Genomic DNA, 17,051 nt, shown 5'->3' on the forward strand with positions numbered 1-17,051 from the left:
ATGCAGGAGCTGCACCAATCTGTTAGTCCTGGCCTCACTCCTCTTTCACTAAATTACTACTAAGCTGTGACAAACCTTTGGAAACTAATAAATAGGGCTGTTGTAAACGAATATTTTAGTAATCGAGGTACTCGAATCATTCGAGGAATCGTTTCAGCCCTACTAATAAATGATATGCACAACCTAAAATACAATTCTGAAAAATGTACACCCAGAATCCAGTGCTTTTATACAAGCTGCATAAAATGTGGCTGCATGAAAGGCTGGTTAATCGTTTGTGGTGAAGATGCATCAATCAGTTGACCACAGACAGGAAGTGGACAATTTTCCCTCTTTTCATCTAGTGCATCAAAAATAACTTTCACCATTTAAAGTAAACATTTTTTTCTCACTTATGCATCATTTTTCTCAGCATCAGAATCAGCCTGATCGGTGCATCTCTCCTTTTTGGTTTACTTTTTACATAGACAAAAGATCTAACAATAAAATATATTTTCATTTCACTGATTCTAGATAGGCTTTGTGTACTTAAACATCCTCACCATAAGTACTGCCCTGGATCCTGTCATGCCAAACCAAATATCATTAAGCACCATTTTTCCAAATAGTGTAAACAAGTAGTAACTACATGTAGAACCTGCGTAACGGGATTTAAGAGATCTATAATCAGGCAAATTAATCAGCTCTCCCTCTGATCCATGTCACGCCTGAGCAGTCCACCGTGAGGCAGGATTATACAGTGGATTACACAGCAGAGTGGGCCTGTACTGTCTAGGACCAAGGATATCAATAAATTCAATCAAAGAACAATAATACTACCACTACTGATCAAGAGGTGGCTCAAAATAAAATTCAGAGTTCTACTTCAGATTCAGAGGCATAAAGGTGACCTACTATGTTTCCTAAACACGTTAGGATAAATCTATGGGCTAAACAAAAAGAAGCTCATTACATTTTTTGTACAAAATCTTTAAATAATGAGATTTTAGTTTGCTCAGTTCTCCTTTCAGAATGAGCTATTTTAGTGCCCCTGTCACTTAATATAAGCTGGTGTTGGCCACGCCCCCAACTCAATGTTTACACTCGCACAAAAAAATAGCTGTGAACAGATGTGCAGTTATGAAACCATACATCTTTGAAAAGCAGAAGTAGAGCCTTATGCACAACCAACAAAAATGCAACATGTGGTTTCTGGATAGTAAGTTAACAACTAAACTTGCCATTGTACAGCACAAACAACAGTAAAACCAGCTGACCAAATGTGCTGGAGCTCAGCTTGGGTTGCTAGGTGATGGGCTTTGCCAGGCTGTGGTTGCTTGGTAACAGGCTGGACTTTGCTAGGGTTGCTAGGTTGCTGATTTGTAACATTACATTTGGGAGGTTTTTGAAACCACTCATTTTCTAGACATCGGATTTATTACCAAAAAAAGCCTGGGTGGTTCTTTTCAGCACTGTGGCTATTTATAGAAACAGTAGAAACCCAAATAGAAGTACAAAACCTGCAAAATGTCAATTGGTCCCCTTTAAATACCAGAACAGCATAAAAAAACTGGTGTTTAAGTGATCTTTTCTTGTGGTTGTTAATAAAAATCCAAGGCAAGAGGTCAGGGGTTAGGTTATGTAAAGGCTGTGGTCACTCAGCGGACTGACGGCCGTATCCTCCTGCTGGGAAAGCTGGAGGGATTTACTCTCCAGATATGTTTTGTTTAGTGTGAGAAAAAAACCCCAGAGGAATGTTATTATGGGAACCTAAAATGTACATTTCTAAGTAGAGTGTGTGATTCTGCGGGTTACACTGTGCATAGTGACCCTGAAGCCACGCCTGAAGCTTATCTGGCAGATAAAAAGCACGGGAACAATGTGACCACTGACGGATCATGGAGGAAACTAGTCGAGCTTCAGGCACCTGCACACAAGCTGTGAGCTGCAACAGAATGGTGCAACCGGCTGATCAAAGCAGCCGCTGCATGAGCGCAACCTGCAAAAAGCCCTCATTACACACAAAGAGCAAAAAGAAAAAGCATTAAGAGCAACCAACACGGGGGGAACTGGACTATGTGTTGCATTAACTTTCTCTGACCCTCTATTGTTGTATAAGAAACATGAAGTATTTGAAGGAAATCAGACTCTTCTGCAGCATAAACACTTCTCTCCACATGGACCTCCTGAGGAAGCATCCGCCTTAAACACTTTATGTCCGACTTAAAACGAGTCAAGAATTACTAACAGAATAATGAGATGAATAGACTGGAAACTTATAACTAAGGAACTAATTTTTACTGTAACAACAAAGTTATTGAGAGAACATTTTTTATATTGTTTTTATGCAAAAGGATTGACATGCTAAAACAATAATCCTACAGAGTACCTCAAGTGTGAAGTCATCATGACTCAAGGAGAAATAGCAACTTAATCTTCTCAGATATGTTTGAAGACAACAGTCAGGCAGAGCACACTTTTGGTAGCACTGCTAGGATTCAGGAGGAAAAAAATAACTGCCAGTTGTGGAGCACTGACTGCTCTCTCTGTCTTCATATGTAGGTTTTGGAAGTGAAGGCAAAATTTCTTGCAAATATTTCTACAGTAGCACCACAAAACTTAAAAAAGAAAAAAAAAATCACATTCATTTTGAATTGGTCTTGTAGAAAGAAAATAAATACCTTGGTTTGGGTTTTATACCTGGATTCCAAAACCTGAAAGATTTTGCTGTATTTTTATAGCATCATTTATGTCGCAGAAGTCAAGATAGACCATTGACTATGAGTTCTTTTTAAGAAAGTCATTTCATTTTTCTTTAAACATTTTAATAAAAAGTAGACTTGTGCATTATAATTCTGAGTTCTTGATTAGAAATCGGTTAAAACCCATTTGATAAGACAATGTATTCAAAAATCAAAATTAAAACATTTATGAAAATGGGATGTAAAATATCTGATCTGTGCAAAACAACTGGCTTGTTTAAGCCAGCTGAAAAATATTAAAATTAATATAGAGTATCAGATGTTGTCATTGCAACAAAACCAATGCTGTTTTTAGCCAACAGAACTTTAGCTGGTTTTTGTACAGGACTTGTAATAAATGAGCTACAGGTCAAACTACAGCGGGTTCAGGTCCGTTTGCAGCAACTACAACTGATCTGTTTTCCTTATTAGCTTGCCTCGAGCTCTGCACAAACATTCGTTTGAGTTTCAGCAAAGGAAAACATTTTTGGATCGCATATTCCTACTTTAAAGCAGACTTAAAGGACTAATAATGTAATAATTATCAAACAGTATTAGTTTAATTCATTAGATGCTTCCTGAACAGTCAATCCACTGAGCAGCATCCAGTCCTACTGCAATTACAGAACAAATATTGTTTGAAATAAGCTTGTCTGAAGCTCTGCTCATTTTCTGTTTGGGCATCCCTGATGACTCATGTTTGTTTTTTCCCTTCCTGAAACTTTCCCCCATATTTAGGCTCAGAGGAATACGTCACTGAGACTCGGCGGTGTGTAACTACTTCAGTCTGCACATGCTCTCAACTTTCCACTCAGAAATAACATGTGACATCACTTCAGCTCTACAAACGCCAAGGCAAGTGGCAGCTAAATATACCGGTTGGATCAGACTTTTGGAGAATTAACAAGTCTTTAGTTGCCAGGAAAAAAAAAGGGCTCTTTTTTTTTTTTTTTTTTTTTTTTTACTGCGCTTAAAGAGCCCTGCCCTAGAAACTCAGTCAGGAAGATTTTCAAACAGATGTTCAGATGATTATGACACCAGAACAAAAATAGGAAGCAACTCACAAAACAAAAAAGAAACTTAAAAAAAATAAATAAAACAGAAAGGCTGCTTTGGAGCGAAAGCGTTGGAGGCACTCTTCCTGTAAAAGGTTCACAAGACATCCTGGTGCTTTTCCTCTTCCTGACTGTACGGAGCAGGATGCTGTGGAACAACGCCGCCATCAATCATCTCAACCAGCGAAGCGCCTTCGTCATGTACAGGCCTATTTAATAAGAGTTCATTACCTCTTATTAAACATAACTACATTCTGATTACATAATTTATGGCATTTTTAAAGTTATGTGGGATTTTGTTTTTTTCGCAAACCCAACAAATAAAGAGAACCCAAAAATAGAAACTAGTTGCTCACTTTCATATCTTTAAAATTATCAGCCAAATGCTTAGAATTTCGTTAATAAATTGCAACTTAGCTGCATTAACAATGTCTTAGTTCAGTGTCAAAAGCTGCTATTTTCTTAGATGAAACTTTCCAACTTGTCTTCTTTTTTCCAGTTTGGTCGCAGCGAGCCGCCACTGATCTCCTGCTCTTTCCCCAGAGTATGTGGAAACAATGTAAAGTAGGCGGCGTGTCCCTGCAGCTCTGTGGCCGTGAACCAGGGTCACTGCAGCGGGGGGCGGTTTGTTGTTTGTGCCCTTTGGCTTTGCCACCTGGCTGAAGAAGAGCAGAGATGCCGCTCTTGCATCCAGATATGTCCCCGTTGATAAATAAAGCCAAGCTGTGAACATCTACGGTCCTCCCCCTGCTGAGGGAAAAGCATGATGCTTTATCCCCTCCCCCTCGAAAATTGTGACTTTTTGTTGCATTGAAATAAAAAAAAAAAAAGATCTTTATAATAAAACTAGTGTTCAGTCTCTGTAAAACAATGCAACAAAAAAAAAAAAAAAAACAGTATGTGTTGAGCGGTCGGTCACAAGTGGAAAATCTCATTGTCTCTGAAACAAAGACTGTTGGTTTTGACCTTAAAGACAAACAGACGGGTCGTCAGCAGCCAGTGCACATAAAGTGCAGTAATTTTAAAAGTTTAAAATCTCCATAAGAATGTGTTGTTTGAATGAGCAGACAGAAAATGAACATGTTTTTCAATCAGTTTGCCTTATTTCACACAGTGCAGTTTGATAATGAACTGCAGCAGCTGAAAATAGAACAAATGTTGAATTTTGGTCCCGAATGGGAACCGAGTCAACCAGACTATCAGGTATGAAAACACCCTTAGTTGATTGAGTCTGTGCACCGACAAACCCCAACTAAACTCACTACCAGGTCGCTGCGGAGCTGATGAGGGAATTGATGCTCAAACCAATTTAGAATGTCAGCTCCCTAATTATCTTCTATTTGTTTAAGACAACCAGTAAAAAAAACACACAGTTTTACAGTCTTACATGGAATGAGGCCCCCACGTTTCCTGATGTAAAGGATGTATGAGGTCTTGTGGCAAAAATGCTGAGTTAAAAGTGTCACTTTTATGCCTTTTTATATTGAAGATCTCAAAGGGAACTCAGAATCTGCAGAAAGTGCAGTGACCAGCTGAAGTATTCTAAAAACCGTACATCAGAAATTGACCACAGGTGTAGTCTTTTAAGAACTGCTGCACATCTTTCAGATTTTATTCAAATCTTTCACAGCCAAAAGTCTCAATTTCTCTGCAACATATCAGTAAGTGTAGACACAAAGCAGCCATGAAACCTAAAACCATCACGTCCGGTTTGCGTAATTTGCATTACAACTGACAGAGTAACGCAGAACGCGCAGCAGCGCTCTGCAGAAAAATTATGTCAACCTCCTTTTTCTGTTCTTCCCTCTGTGCCTAAAATATCCAACATCCCACCCTATAATCACAAAAAAGAAAACGGATAAAGTGCGAGAACACAAACTGTCAAGTGGTCAGTTATTTAACCTGCCATGTGACACCAGCGTGAGGCTCGGGGTCAAGCCTCGCTGCGGTGAGTCTTCACAGATAAAGACAGATCCCTGCATCAGTTGGCTAATCCTGACAGAGAGGTCCTGCCAGCACCATTAGGATAAACCCGTTTGAGGCGCTGCAGCCACTCCACACATGAATAACACACAGGAATGAAAAACACTCAACACCAATATAGTGTCAGAATGGCGTGATCTGCAATAACACAAAGATACAGCTGGAAATAACTTGGCTTTCAGCAGAGGCTTTTATTCTGAGGGTGAAAAATTATGTGGATCATAAATGCAAAATGACAAGCATGCAGAGAGCTGCCTTCCTGCAGATTTATTTTCCTTTTTTTCTGTTTTCTTCAGAGACTTCCGCAAATATTTTCTGCATCTTTGCACAACGTGGGTTGTTTAGAGTACAAGTCTTAAATCTCAACATAATGAACTTATACTGCAGACACTCATTTAAATACTAATTTGGTAAAACCAGAAACTGGACAGAAATGGACAAACTGAAAATCAGAAAACATTGACAAATGGATAACTCAACAGAAAAATGTTTGGATGAATGCTACACTTTATAAAAAGGATAACTATACAAATATTTGAAATACTCCTTTTTATTTCTATAACCAGAAAGATATTTTAAATCAAATTTCATAATTTTCCAGACTCCATAGAAACCCTGAATTTAAGTGTTTCTCTCAGAATTTTCAAGCAAACATATGTTGACGATTTAACTCCTTCACACATGTGTGGCAGGTAAAGAACCTCTCAAACTGAACTGGCACATCATGCAGAGATAAATCCTCAAAACTTGGCTGCCAGAAAAAAGTTAAATTCTTAAAATATATATATCCAATGCAGCTGACTCCAACATTTCTAACCAAATCTCAGAATTTCTTATCTTTATTCAACAAGCCGACTGAATGCAAACCCTACTGATCGGCTGTAAATGAAAATATTCTCTGCAGTTGCTTCATCATAAAACTCTAATGGCACAATCCTCAGTACGCTGGCATCTCTCATCCACTTAATTTACAGCTTGCAAAAAAGCTGTAAATACCATCGGCCTGGGGCAGTTAACAAGCCAGCAATGACACTGTTATTCACAGAGACGCAAAGGGTTTGCCTCCATCGGTAACCCCCAGTTTAAGTGTTATTGTATTGATTGCCTCTTACGCGAAAGGTCTATGCCAACCAGATGTCATTTTTTACAGCTAGAATACATTTATGTTTGACCTATAATAGAGGTAAATCAGAAAAAAATTTATATTAATGCAAGCTTATGTACGGGTGCCCGGGTAGATCAAAGTCAATACCCGTAATATCTGCAAGTTCAGGAGCTTCAAGGAGAGGGATCCAAACGTAGACACAGAGATGTGAGAAGAGGAGTAAAGAGCAATGAGTGTCAGAAAAACAAAGCATTGCTTTATTCCAGATCTGAACTATATTACAATATTTTGGAAGAACAATAATATTGGCAAATATTGCAATGACATCATCACTTGTGATTTATCCCCATTTCTTCCTTCCTTCTTTCCATCATTCTGTCATTTAGCATTTTCGTAATGACATTAGTGTCCATTGTGACATCTGCTGCCGTGAGACTAAATTGTGCATCACAATGTAAAATGCATGTTCATAACACTGGGAATTAAGAATGGGTATTTATCATATCGCTTATCATTTATAGTGAAAAACGAAAGATAAGAACTTTGATCAAATTAAATCAAATTTTAAAAAAAAACACAATATCTAAAAATGTTATTTTTTACCATTTTCTCCGCTTCTTTTGCGTCACAAGAACGTCAATAAAATCAGAAACTTTGAAAATATGATTGAATGCAGTTACTGTGTACAGTACAAATCACACTTCTTGAAGTAAGTGTCTATTTTAAATGGGAATGTTTCTCAAGAACAGAGTTATGGCATAATAAAGGCTGAGCCATCCAGACACAGTAACCTTGCATATCTATATTTTTCGATGGAAATGTAAATAACAAATTACATGCTTCTATTTCTGTGCATCACAACAAATACAAACACAGTAGAGTACACAGCACGCAAAAACTTTTAGTCCAATTGTATGAGCCTGGTGAAGTTTTGTATGTAAACAAAGAAAGGATTCGTGTCTTATGGTGTAAATCGAACAATCTCGCGTTGCTTGCTGTTGTTTCATATTGTGTTGTGACGCTTCGGTCCCTATTCCTGGTCCTAGTGGCTCACTGTCCTGCATGTTCTGCCGCATCTGATTTATATTAAATGGTCATTAACAGGTTTGTGCAGAATTTGGCATGCTGGGATGCTTTATGGAGGCAGGGGAACATCGAAAACATTAGAGGCCACCATACTGATGTATACCGCATGGGGTGAACTTGAGGGTGCAATGCCTGCACACCGCAGCGACCTAAAACCACGATGCACACGCATGCATGCGGGTTGGATTCCCACGGTCGTTGCAGTTCCTGTTGTAAGTTAAGTGTACCCGATTATCTGAGCTGATAAGGGGCTTAAAGAGGGATGCAGCCGTACCTAGCAGGAACCAACTGCATGGCAACAGTTGCACACAGAAACATTGTTAAACTGTTGCAGATCCGGGCGCTGCAGTGTCGAGATGTTGCAATAGACTTCCAGAAATAAGCACGACAGATTTAATTTGCAGTACAATGTAGTAAATCCTTTCTCCCACTGACCTGTTGCGTCCGTTCAGACGGATTCATCATCACAGCCTGCCGAAAGCGGTTATCCACATAAGACGCCATTGTCTTGGAAGGCGGCGTGTAGCGCAGTTTCTTATTCTTGAAAATCACTTTATAGGAATCCAGAGGCGATGTATATGCACAGACGTAGGCCTCTGTTTTGTTGTACTTTATTCTTGTTGGCTGTGGTCCGGAGCTGGGAGTGCCCCAAGCCAGGCCACGACTGGAGCCAGACAGCCGAGCGGTCTCCTCGGGGTGTCTGTCCCTCTCTGCTGCCCAACCCGAAACCGGCTGCCAACAGCGGTCCCCGCTGCCACCGACTATTTAAACTTATTTAAATTAAAAAATGTTTCAAACAGTCTCTTTGAGTTATTTTCAAACTGCCAAACCTAAAGTCCCACCGTTGAAGCCAGCGTTACGTGAAGATATTCCTTGTCTCCTCAGCATTCTGCTGGCGACGGGAAGAAATTCCATAAAGGATCCGGTAAACAAAAGGAAAGCTAACGGCTACAAGCTAACCAGACAGCAACAACATGGCGTCCATCACGAAAAGGTCAAAACTCCTTGTGTTCACTGAGAAAACTCATTTTATTCGCGTTTACAGACAACTAAAAGTGAGAAATGGCACACCACCGTTCGCCGTGTTCTGTTGTATGCCACCACCATGGTGACTGACATACGACATCAAGTCCGAAGGAGTTAGGAATACTACTTCCTTGTGCGATTTTCAAAATAAAGTTCTGCAAAAAAAAAAAAAAATATATATATATATATATTTTTTTATAACTGTACTTAAGTTTTCAAGTAAAAAAATAATTAAATATACATTTAATGCTCTCATATAGATTACACGAGACAGAAGCAAGTTAAAACAATGAAATGGAATAGGAACATTTAAAAAAAATTCTGCATGATGTTTCCGTTTGTTCTTTGTTGTTTGCTGGGTTGTTTCAGGCTCTTTTTAGGGATACTGTACTTGTAAAATGTTGTATTGGCACAATGGTCATTTTGCAATTAACTTATCAAACGGAGATATACAAATAAAACTAGATGTAAAAACTCACAAAAGAAAACTCTGTAATAATTTTCAGTTCGGTTTATTCCCTATTGATATTATTTAGACAGGGAGAAAATTCTGTTTCCTCCAAATCCATCGTCATCTCTATTTGACTTGACAAGGATTTAGTAACATGGAGGAGGCTTATTATGGGCGAGTCCATTCAACAAAGGACTGAGTGAGGGATGTTAATGTGGGAAAGGTAGTGCTTTGGCGCCACCAAGTGACGTTGTCGGAAATTACAGGGCTAAATGTAAAGAACTATGGCATACATAACTCCTCCAAACTCCACGAAAGACTAGGAAGTCCAACACGTTTATTGTAACATATAAATTAAATGATTTAAATACAATTAAGTAAAATGCCAAAACACAAATGAATCATTAAAAGCTCACATTTAGGAATGTATATTTATTAAAAAGAAACCCCAGGTTAGATAATTTTTCCAGCCAATCAAAATTAGACATCTTCACACTTTAACTTTCTTTTCGGAAGTTTAAAGGTCGTAAATATGTTTACCTTTCAAAAACTACTTCTTTTGAATGGTGTACAATAGTTAAGTATGTATGAGACTGTCTGAGGTGCCTCTCTCTCCACATGCAAATCTATTTGTATGAATAATATTACAGATATTTAGAAAAGGGCATAGCTGAGTAGATAATGTAGGTTTCCTGGTTGTAGAGTGTAAGTAGGCCGCAGGCAGTGGCACCATGACAACCGCTGGTTGTATTACAACCAGGCCCATGGTTGTAATGGACAGCACTGTTGGGTTCATGTTGTCAGTTGATCAGGGGGATTAGAAAGCTCTTTCTAAGCTCCAGTAAGTTAGAAATGATGCAGAACAGTAACAAAAACTCAGGTGAGATACGGTATGGGCAGAGGATCCTTTTCACAGGTAGGAAAATCTAAATCACAATGTGCCTTTGTTGTGTTTCCTTCAGCTGAGACTCTAAAAAGCTAAAAATTAAATTAAAGCAATTCTGATGTAGCTGTCAGATGACATAGTCTAATAAATTAATAAATAACATGGATTTTAAGCACTCAAATGATTGAAAGGAAGTTTTAAAGGACAGTTTACAAACTGAGTAGTACAAAATGCAGTGTTAATGCAGTCTTTAAAAAATAATGCCAACCTCAACCCAATAACAGGTTGGTCCACCCTCAGTGTTTTAAACCACTGTGAAGGAATTATGGCCTTCTCTTCTACACAGAATTGTCTTAATTCAGCAACTTTGGAGGATTTTCAAGAATGAAAATTTCATTTTGTTTCGCTTTCTTAATGTTGAACCATAAACTCTGAGATTAAATGGGGCAAGTAAAGCCTGTAGTTATCCAGATGTTCTACAACTTGGAGCTCTGGACTTCTGATAGCTTTGGCCAAAATGATAAGGAAGAAGTGTTTTCCTAAGCTGATAAAACTGAATATATTTAGCAGGGCAATTTTAGTTTGTTTGTTTGTTTGTTTGTTTGTTTGTTTGTTTGTTTGTTTGTTTGTTTGTTTGTTTGTTTGTTTGTTTGTTTGTTTCTTATGCAATCTCTGATTGTGGTTTCTACAACAGAATTCAGCAAGTGATGCAAAGATTATATTTTTGTTTCCTCAGTTTATTCGTATAAGTTTTCAGAGTGTGTGCTTTTTTAGACAACGTACATGCATATAAAAGTCAAGAAAATATGTTTGTCACCTTTTGTAAAAGTTTTATATTTTGAACAACCTAAAAACAAAAACATGGCTCTGCTCCTTTGATTTAGCAATTGTTTTTTTTAATTGGTCCTTATTAAACAAATTTAATTTACCTCAGACAAATTTTGATTAGGAGGACTGGGTGACAGCAGCGGTTGATGGTCCCTGTTCTGGGGTATTTTGTGACCTGGATGAGTTGTTGATGCATTCTTGGAGTGATTTTTTCATAATTTATTCATGATTTAGCAAAGGGTGCAATTATACTTTTACGTAGAGGCATGCTTTTGTTGCCTTTAATAATGAAATCATTTGAAGTCTTATAGCTAATCTGCCTGTTTGTCCCATTCAGCTTAATGCAACCACAGGCACCATTGATCACAAATCACAAGTAGGACGCAATTTCATTCCTCACAACTTCGAACTCTCTCCAGGTCCAGGTGGAATTGGAGACAACAGACCAAGATCGAATTATTTCCCCCTCTACATTGGTGTGGGTGCCACTTCTCCCGAGGCCACCAGTGATCTAAGTTATTTATGCCGAGCTGCTCCTGACGCTCCACCGCCTGTGCCCAGGCAGAGCTTTGTGGGTGAGGTGGGCTGGGGATGGCAGTATAACCAGCTGTTGAATGGAGACAGGCTCCTCAGCAACATGCAAATTAAGGTATAAACATGACCTTGTGGAGCTGATTCTAATGAGAAGGTTGAGGCATAAACTTTGATGTGGAAAAAAAAAAAACACTCAGCTTTATTGTGAGGAACAGACGGAGATAATGAAATATGAATTTATTTTCTCTATAACAAGGCAGGACTGGCACATGGATTATTTATCAAGTCTGGATCCTGATCCAAGATAATTAAAACTTCACTATGTTTTATTTTTTGACAGAAAACTGACATTAGGCAAACACTGGAGGACAGAGTCACTCAGAAGTTTCAGATGAACCAGTAGGTCCCAATTTGTCCATTTGAAACACATAAACATGATATATGTACATGATGTTTGAACAGTGTTGAGCTAGCTGGATTGCATGTTACCTGCTTCCTCATCCATAATGCAACATGTCCACTTTAATGAGAACACACAGCGCCTCAAGCCATGGACACGAAATCAGCCAGAACGGACTTGGACACCCAGCCGCCAAACCGTCTGGAGAGTTTATTTACATTTTACATTTTTCATATTACAAAAAAATATTCATGAAATGCAATGGCATTTATGTTTTGTATGTTGGGAGGCATAACTTGAAGAGATTCTACTTGAGTAATGGCGGAATAGTACAGGTATATCACAATAAATTAAAATAACATTGAAAAGTTAACTTTTTATTTCAGTAATTCAAGTTAAAAAAGAACTGTTAATAAATAATAAAGATTCAATGTGTTGGCTCATAGCTAATAAAATAAAATTTCCCTAAAATTTGAATAGTACAAACAAAACATATTAGTAATACTGCAATAGCTATAATGCTATAATAGCAGCCAGCATGCCTAGGTGGGACCCATGTGGGGGAAAGGAGGGTTGATATATGGGTCCCATATAGTCTGCCCTCCTTTTCCCCACATGGGGCCCACCTAGGCATGCTGGCAGGGAGAGCTGACTTTACAGTTGTTCTGGAGACCGTCATTGACACACTCCCCAAGAAAGTCATCTTTAAAGAAGCTGGCTTTTTGATTAGAATGTTGTAACTAAGCATGTTCATGGAAAATTGAGTGGAAGGAAAATATGTAAAGCACAAACAACACAGAAAACCTTGAGAAGATTATAAAGTACATCAGGTTAAATAGGTCCAAGCTTTAAGGAGATGCTGACTTCATGAGAAACCTTGGCACCTGCTCAGATTACCAGAAGTACTGTTATCTGCTTCTGTTGCCATGGTATCACTGGATTTGATTGGCCAACAAACCCACAAAAGATCTATGGAGTATTGTGAGAAGGAAGTTGAGACCAGATTCAACAATGTAGATGACCTGAAGGCCTCTCTTAGATTAACATGGGCTCCCTGAACATTTGTGCAGAACCTGTAGTGCAATAATGCAGTTATTCAAGCATCAAAATCCCTGACCAAGTGGTCAGGGCAATGGATTTTTATTCCTGTATTTAAAATCTTTTATTTTTATGTACTATTCAAATTGTCTGAGAATATGGGTTTTGGGTAACTGAGAGTTGTTTATATCTCAATATCAATAAACATTTGAAATATTTTACTCTGTGTAGTGAATATGATTAATTTGAGTTTACATATATTCCAGTTTATTGAGATGCATCCCATTCAATGGATTTTCTGTAGAGTTGAAAGAAAATAAATAAAATGTGAAAACTAATGTGTAAAGATGCATGGTCTTTAATATACAAAATCTATTTTTTCAGTATTTAGACATATTTCTAGTGGGGCTCTTGTATTAACTTTATCTATGGAAGATTGTGACACATTTACTCTGATCAGAACCCTTGCTGGCAGCACAGCTGAAGGATGATGATGGACAGAGTGTTCTGTGTTTCTATAGTTGTTTTTTTCATCCGACTGGTTTTGTTAGAAACCTTGAAGAATGTTACATTTGTTCTGTTGGATATTTGATGGATTTCTCTTTTAAAATTTTGCCACTAATGGGTGAGTATTCCCATCTTTCATTTATTTATCTCTGATATTAAGCTCTGAAAAATGACTCTCTTTCTTGTTCCCAAATAGGTTTGCACAGTTTTGCAGCACATTAATCTTTGTGTGAAGCAATAAACTAGGATATCACTAAAAACACAAAAGCAGGAAACTCAAATAGAGAAATGTAAGACTAATGTAGCGAAACAATGGGATACATCATTGAAGAAGAAACTGTGGGAAAACAAAGATGACAGAGATAATGGTTGATGAGATTCAAGTTATTTTTTCATTAATAATGAATAAACTTGAAATAATGTGAAGGATCAAAAGTAAAAGAGTTTTGTTGGTCCGAATTTTTCAGTATTTGTTCACATGGTTTTCACTTGAAAAAGTGACCAATTTCTCTTCAAAGAGATCCATAAATAGAATTTAAATATGATCCAAATTATCACTAAGAAAGTTGAAGAACATTTGCCATGTTGTCATTTTAAGAAACAGAAATTCAGTAAAATATGGAGATGACTGGCTTAATAAGTATCCATTTATTGGCTCCTTAGAATTATTGCAATGCTTCCAACTTAATATTTGTACAAAGACTGATTGTGAATGTGCAGAAACCTCACATATGTAGCAAAATCAGAGGTCAATAAGAAATAACCTGGTGCAGATGTAGTACCTGTGATAGTAGCATAGTTATGAAAGCAGTAGAGATAAAACTCTGCCTTGTACTAAGGCCAACATGTTTTATTGGGTCATGGTTGCCTTCAGATTGTCGTGAGGTTTCTAACTGTGCTGCATGCTAAAGACGTTCAAAAAGCTGTCAACAAACTTGGAGACTAAGTCAGTTTAAATCAGGTGTGAAGGCAGTCATAGTATTTTTTATGGGTGAAAGAGCCAGAGGTCAGACTTATGTGGCCTTAAAAAGAAAAATGTTTGTACAGTGATTCAGTGCAATGGTAAAAATAGGAGAGAAAAAACAGGTAAAGACAAAAGTAAAAAATCAAAATCTGCATGGGCTGAAGTTTGTATTGATTTGGTTTTGGAGATTTTGCCAAGCATAATAATAATAATAATAATGAAAAACTTGCCTATATTGAAAAGTTATATTAATGGGATAACACAAGAGAAAATGTAAATTCCTAGGATCATAATAAATGTCCATTAGAAATGACAAATATGTGACTTTGAGCAAACAAAAAGAATAAAAACTACTCTGCCCTGTTGATAAACATTAAAACTATTCATGCTATTCAACAAATGCATTGTATCTCTTGTTTCCTGTACCCTCCAATGGTTTCCTGTCTGTCTTTCTTTCAGAAGGAACATTGATGACTCAGAAAAAGTCAAGTTTTCCAAAAACAATTAGGGCAAACAGCAGATGGTATTCCACCGCCCACAGAGAGTTTGAATAAACATCTCCTACTCAGTATAAAGAGTTGACTCTATCCACACCCTTCAACTTGTATGTGAAAGTGGCATTATTAACAATCAGATGATGTAAGAAAAAAATTCCACACATCTGAAAGCTCATGGCAAGTTTGTGGCTGTGTTCATATAATATTATTACAATGTCTATGGAATCTGAGGTTTATACATTACTCATCACATAAACTAGCCAAGAAAAGGCCTGAAATTGTCAAAATTTGAACAATAGAAATAATTCCTCAAATCGGACTTCACCTACAGAAATGACATTGACTTCAAGTTGGTGTTGTTTTTCAGAGGTCCTTTGTCACACATTTTAGATCATTTGATAAGCACCTGTTAATCCATCCCCAGGGCCCAGCAATCACATCCCCTTATGTCTGCTGTAGATAACAGAACAAGTTCTTTGGCACCTGAAAAACCATAAATTTCCACACTATGACCCAAGCGGATGACATCAGTGCTTCAGTGGAGTTGGACATACTCTGCCACCACCTGAGGGCATCTTATGACGAAATGTGTTGAAATGTGTCAATTAATCTTCTTTAATTGGAGGGTGCAAGGGAGTTCACCCAATAAGTTTACAGGAGTTTGCGGACATGGAAAAGGAGTTTAACCATGTCTTTTGGGAAGTTCTGAGGGACTAAGTCGGGATCATCTTTGGTGAGAGCCTGACTTTGTCAAGGTTGCTCTTGCCACTGATTGTCTAGATAACCTTAACAGACAGAATTTCTAGGTGCAGCTAAAGTCTTGTGGGGATCCATTTTGGTGGCATTAGGATCTAGTTTCTCCATTTTGCACATGTGTTTCTGTTGGCTTCATCAAACTGTGATCTACATCTTTCACTGACTTTCCCAACCCAGTATGAAGTGGACTGGGAGTTTAGATGGAGTTTATTTTTCACTGGGTCTTATTCATGAATGAGGAAATAATGGAGAAGGAGATCAACTGATGCTCCTTCAGCAGTGATGGGAACATTGCACCAGTGGTCTTTGAAGGTAGTTAAGCCATTCCAAAGGTCTCATCTCAAGTATTTTTCTCTCTACAAAAACAAAACTAACAAAAAAACAAAACTAACAAAAAAAAAAAAAAAATAGAAGAATAAAGTCCTGTTGGATTTAATAGACATAAATTGATGAGACATTGTGACTTTTAACATTTCTCGTGTTATTGTTTGTCCAATGTTGCAAATTTACGGCCCTCCCACAACAAGGAAATGACGTCACAAATTCGCGTATTTACCGGAGCAAGTTGAGGAACATTTTCAATCAAGAAAATAAAATTACTTCAAATTAAATTTTTTGTTGACCACAAAAGTGAAAATAATTTAAAATTTCAATTTAACATTGCATGAAAAGTTATTTTTGTTCTTCAGTGCTGATCTCTGTGAAGAAAATCCTGAGACTGTAAAGCGGCAAATCATGTATTATAACGTATGATCTTTGTTGTATAATTATGTTTTTGTGGAATACGCATATTTTATAGTGAAATTTTTTTTTTCTCGTTGTGTTCTAGTTTATGGGTTGCATTGTTTTGCTTATCCTAATATTATAACACACATAGAAGCGAGAAAATGGTAGGACTTTTGCCTTGCAAAAGAATGACCGTGCGTTCGAGTTTGGAGGCACTCATTATACGTCCGTGTGTTCTTATCGGGTACCAAAATAAAAAAAACATGACTGTTAGCTGGTTAGCTGCTGGTTTTCCCTGGTCATGAATGAGTGTGTTTAATTTCTGTCCTGTGTTTCTCCGTTGTCCTGTAATTGACAACCAACACAGTAAGGATTAGGGGTATGATTCCTGCTAAATTATGAAAGAACCCAGATGATCTTTCGAGTTTATCGTCAAAAATGTGTCAGTTAGCGGAGTTGGCTTTTATTTTGAAGCGTCGAGTTGGAAGT

The 17,051-nt window shown here is 37.7% G+C and overlaps 1 protein-coding gene across 1 annotated transcript in view; it reads right to left on the minus strand.

Moving 5' to 3' along the window:
* rapgef2b (Rap guanine nucleotide exchange factor 2b) overlaps positions 1–8,714 on the minus strand; it is a 95,995-nt gene extending 87,281 nt beyond the window's left edge. Inside the window, exon 1 of the mRNA XM_015015142.1 lies at positions 8,385–8,714. Within this exon, the coding sequence (XP_014870628.1) occupies positions 8,385–8,453 (69 nt within the window). The 5' untranslated portion in view covers positions 8,454–8,714. The remainder of the gene's footprint in view (positions 1–8,384) is intronic.
* Positions 8,715–17,051: the final 8,337 nt, after the last annotated feature.

The sequence above is a fragment of the Poecilia latipinna genome, unplaced genomic scaffold (genome assembly GCF_001443285.1).
Source record: "Poecilia latipinna isolate Pla-1442-1.1 unplaced genomic scaffold, P_latipinna-1.0 Scaffold1886, whole genome shotgun sequence".
In the NCBI taxonomy this organism is placed as follows: Eukaryota; Metazoa; Chordata; class Actinopteri; order Cyprinodontiformes; family Poeciliidae; genus Poecilia; species Poecilia latipinna.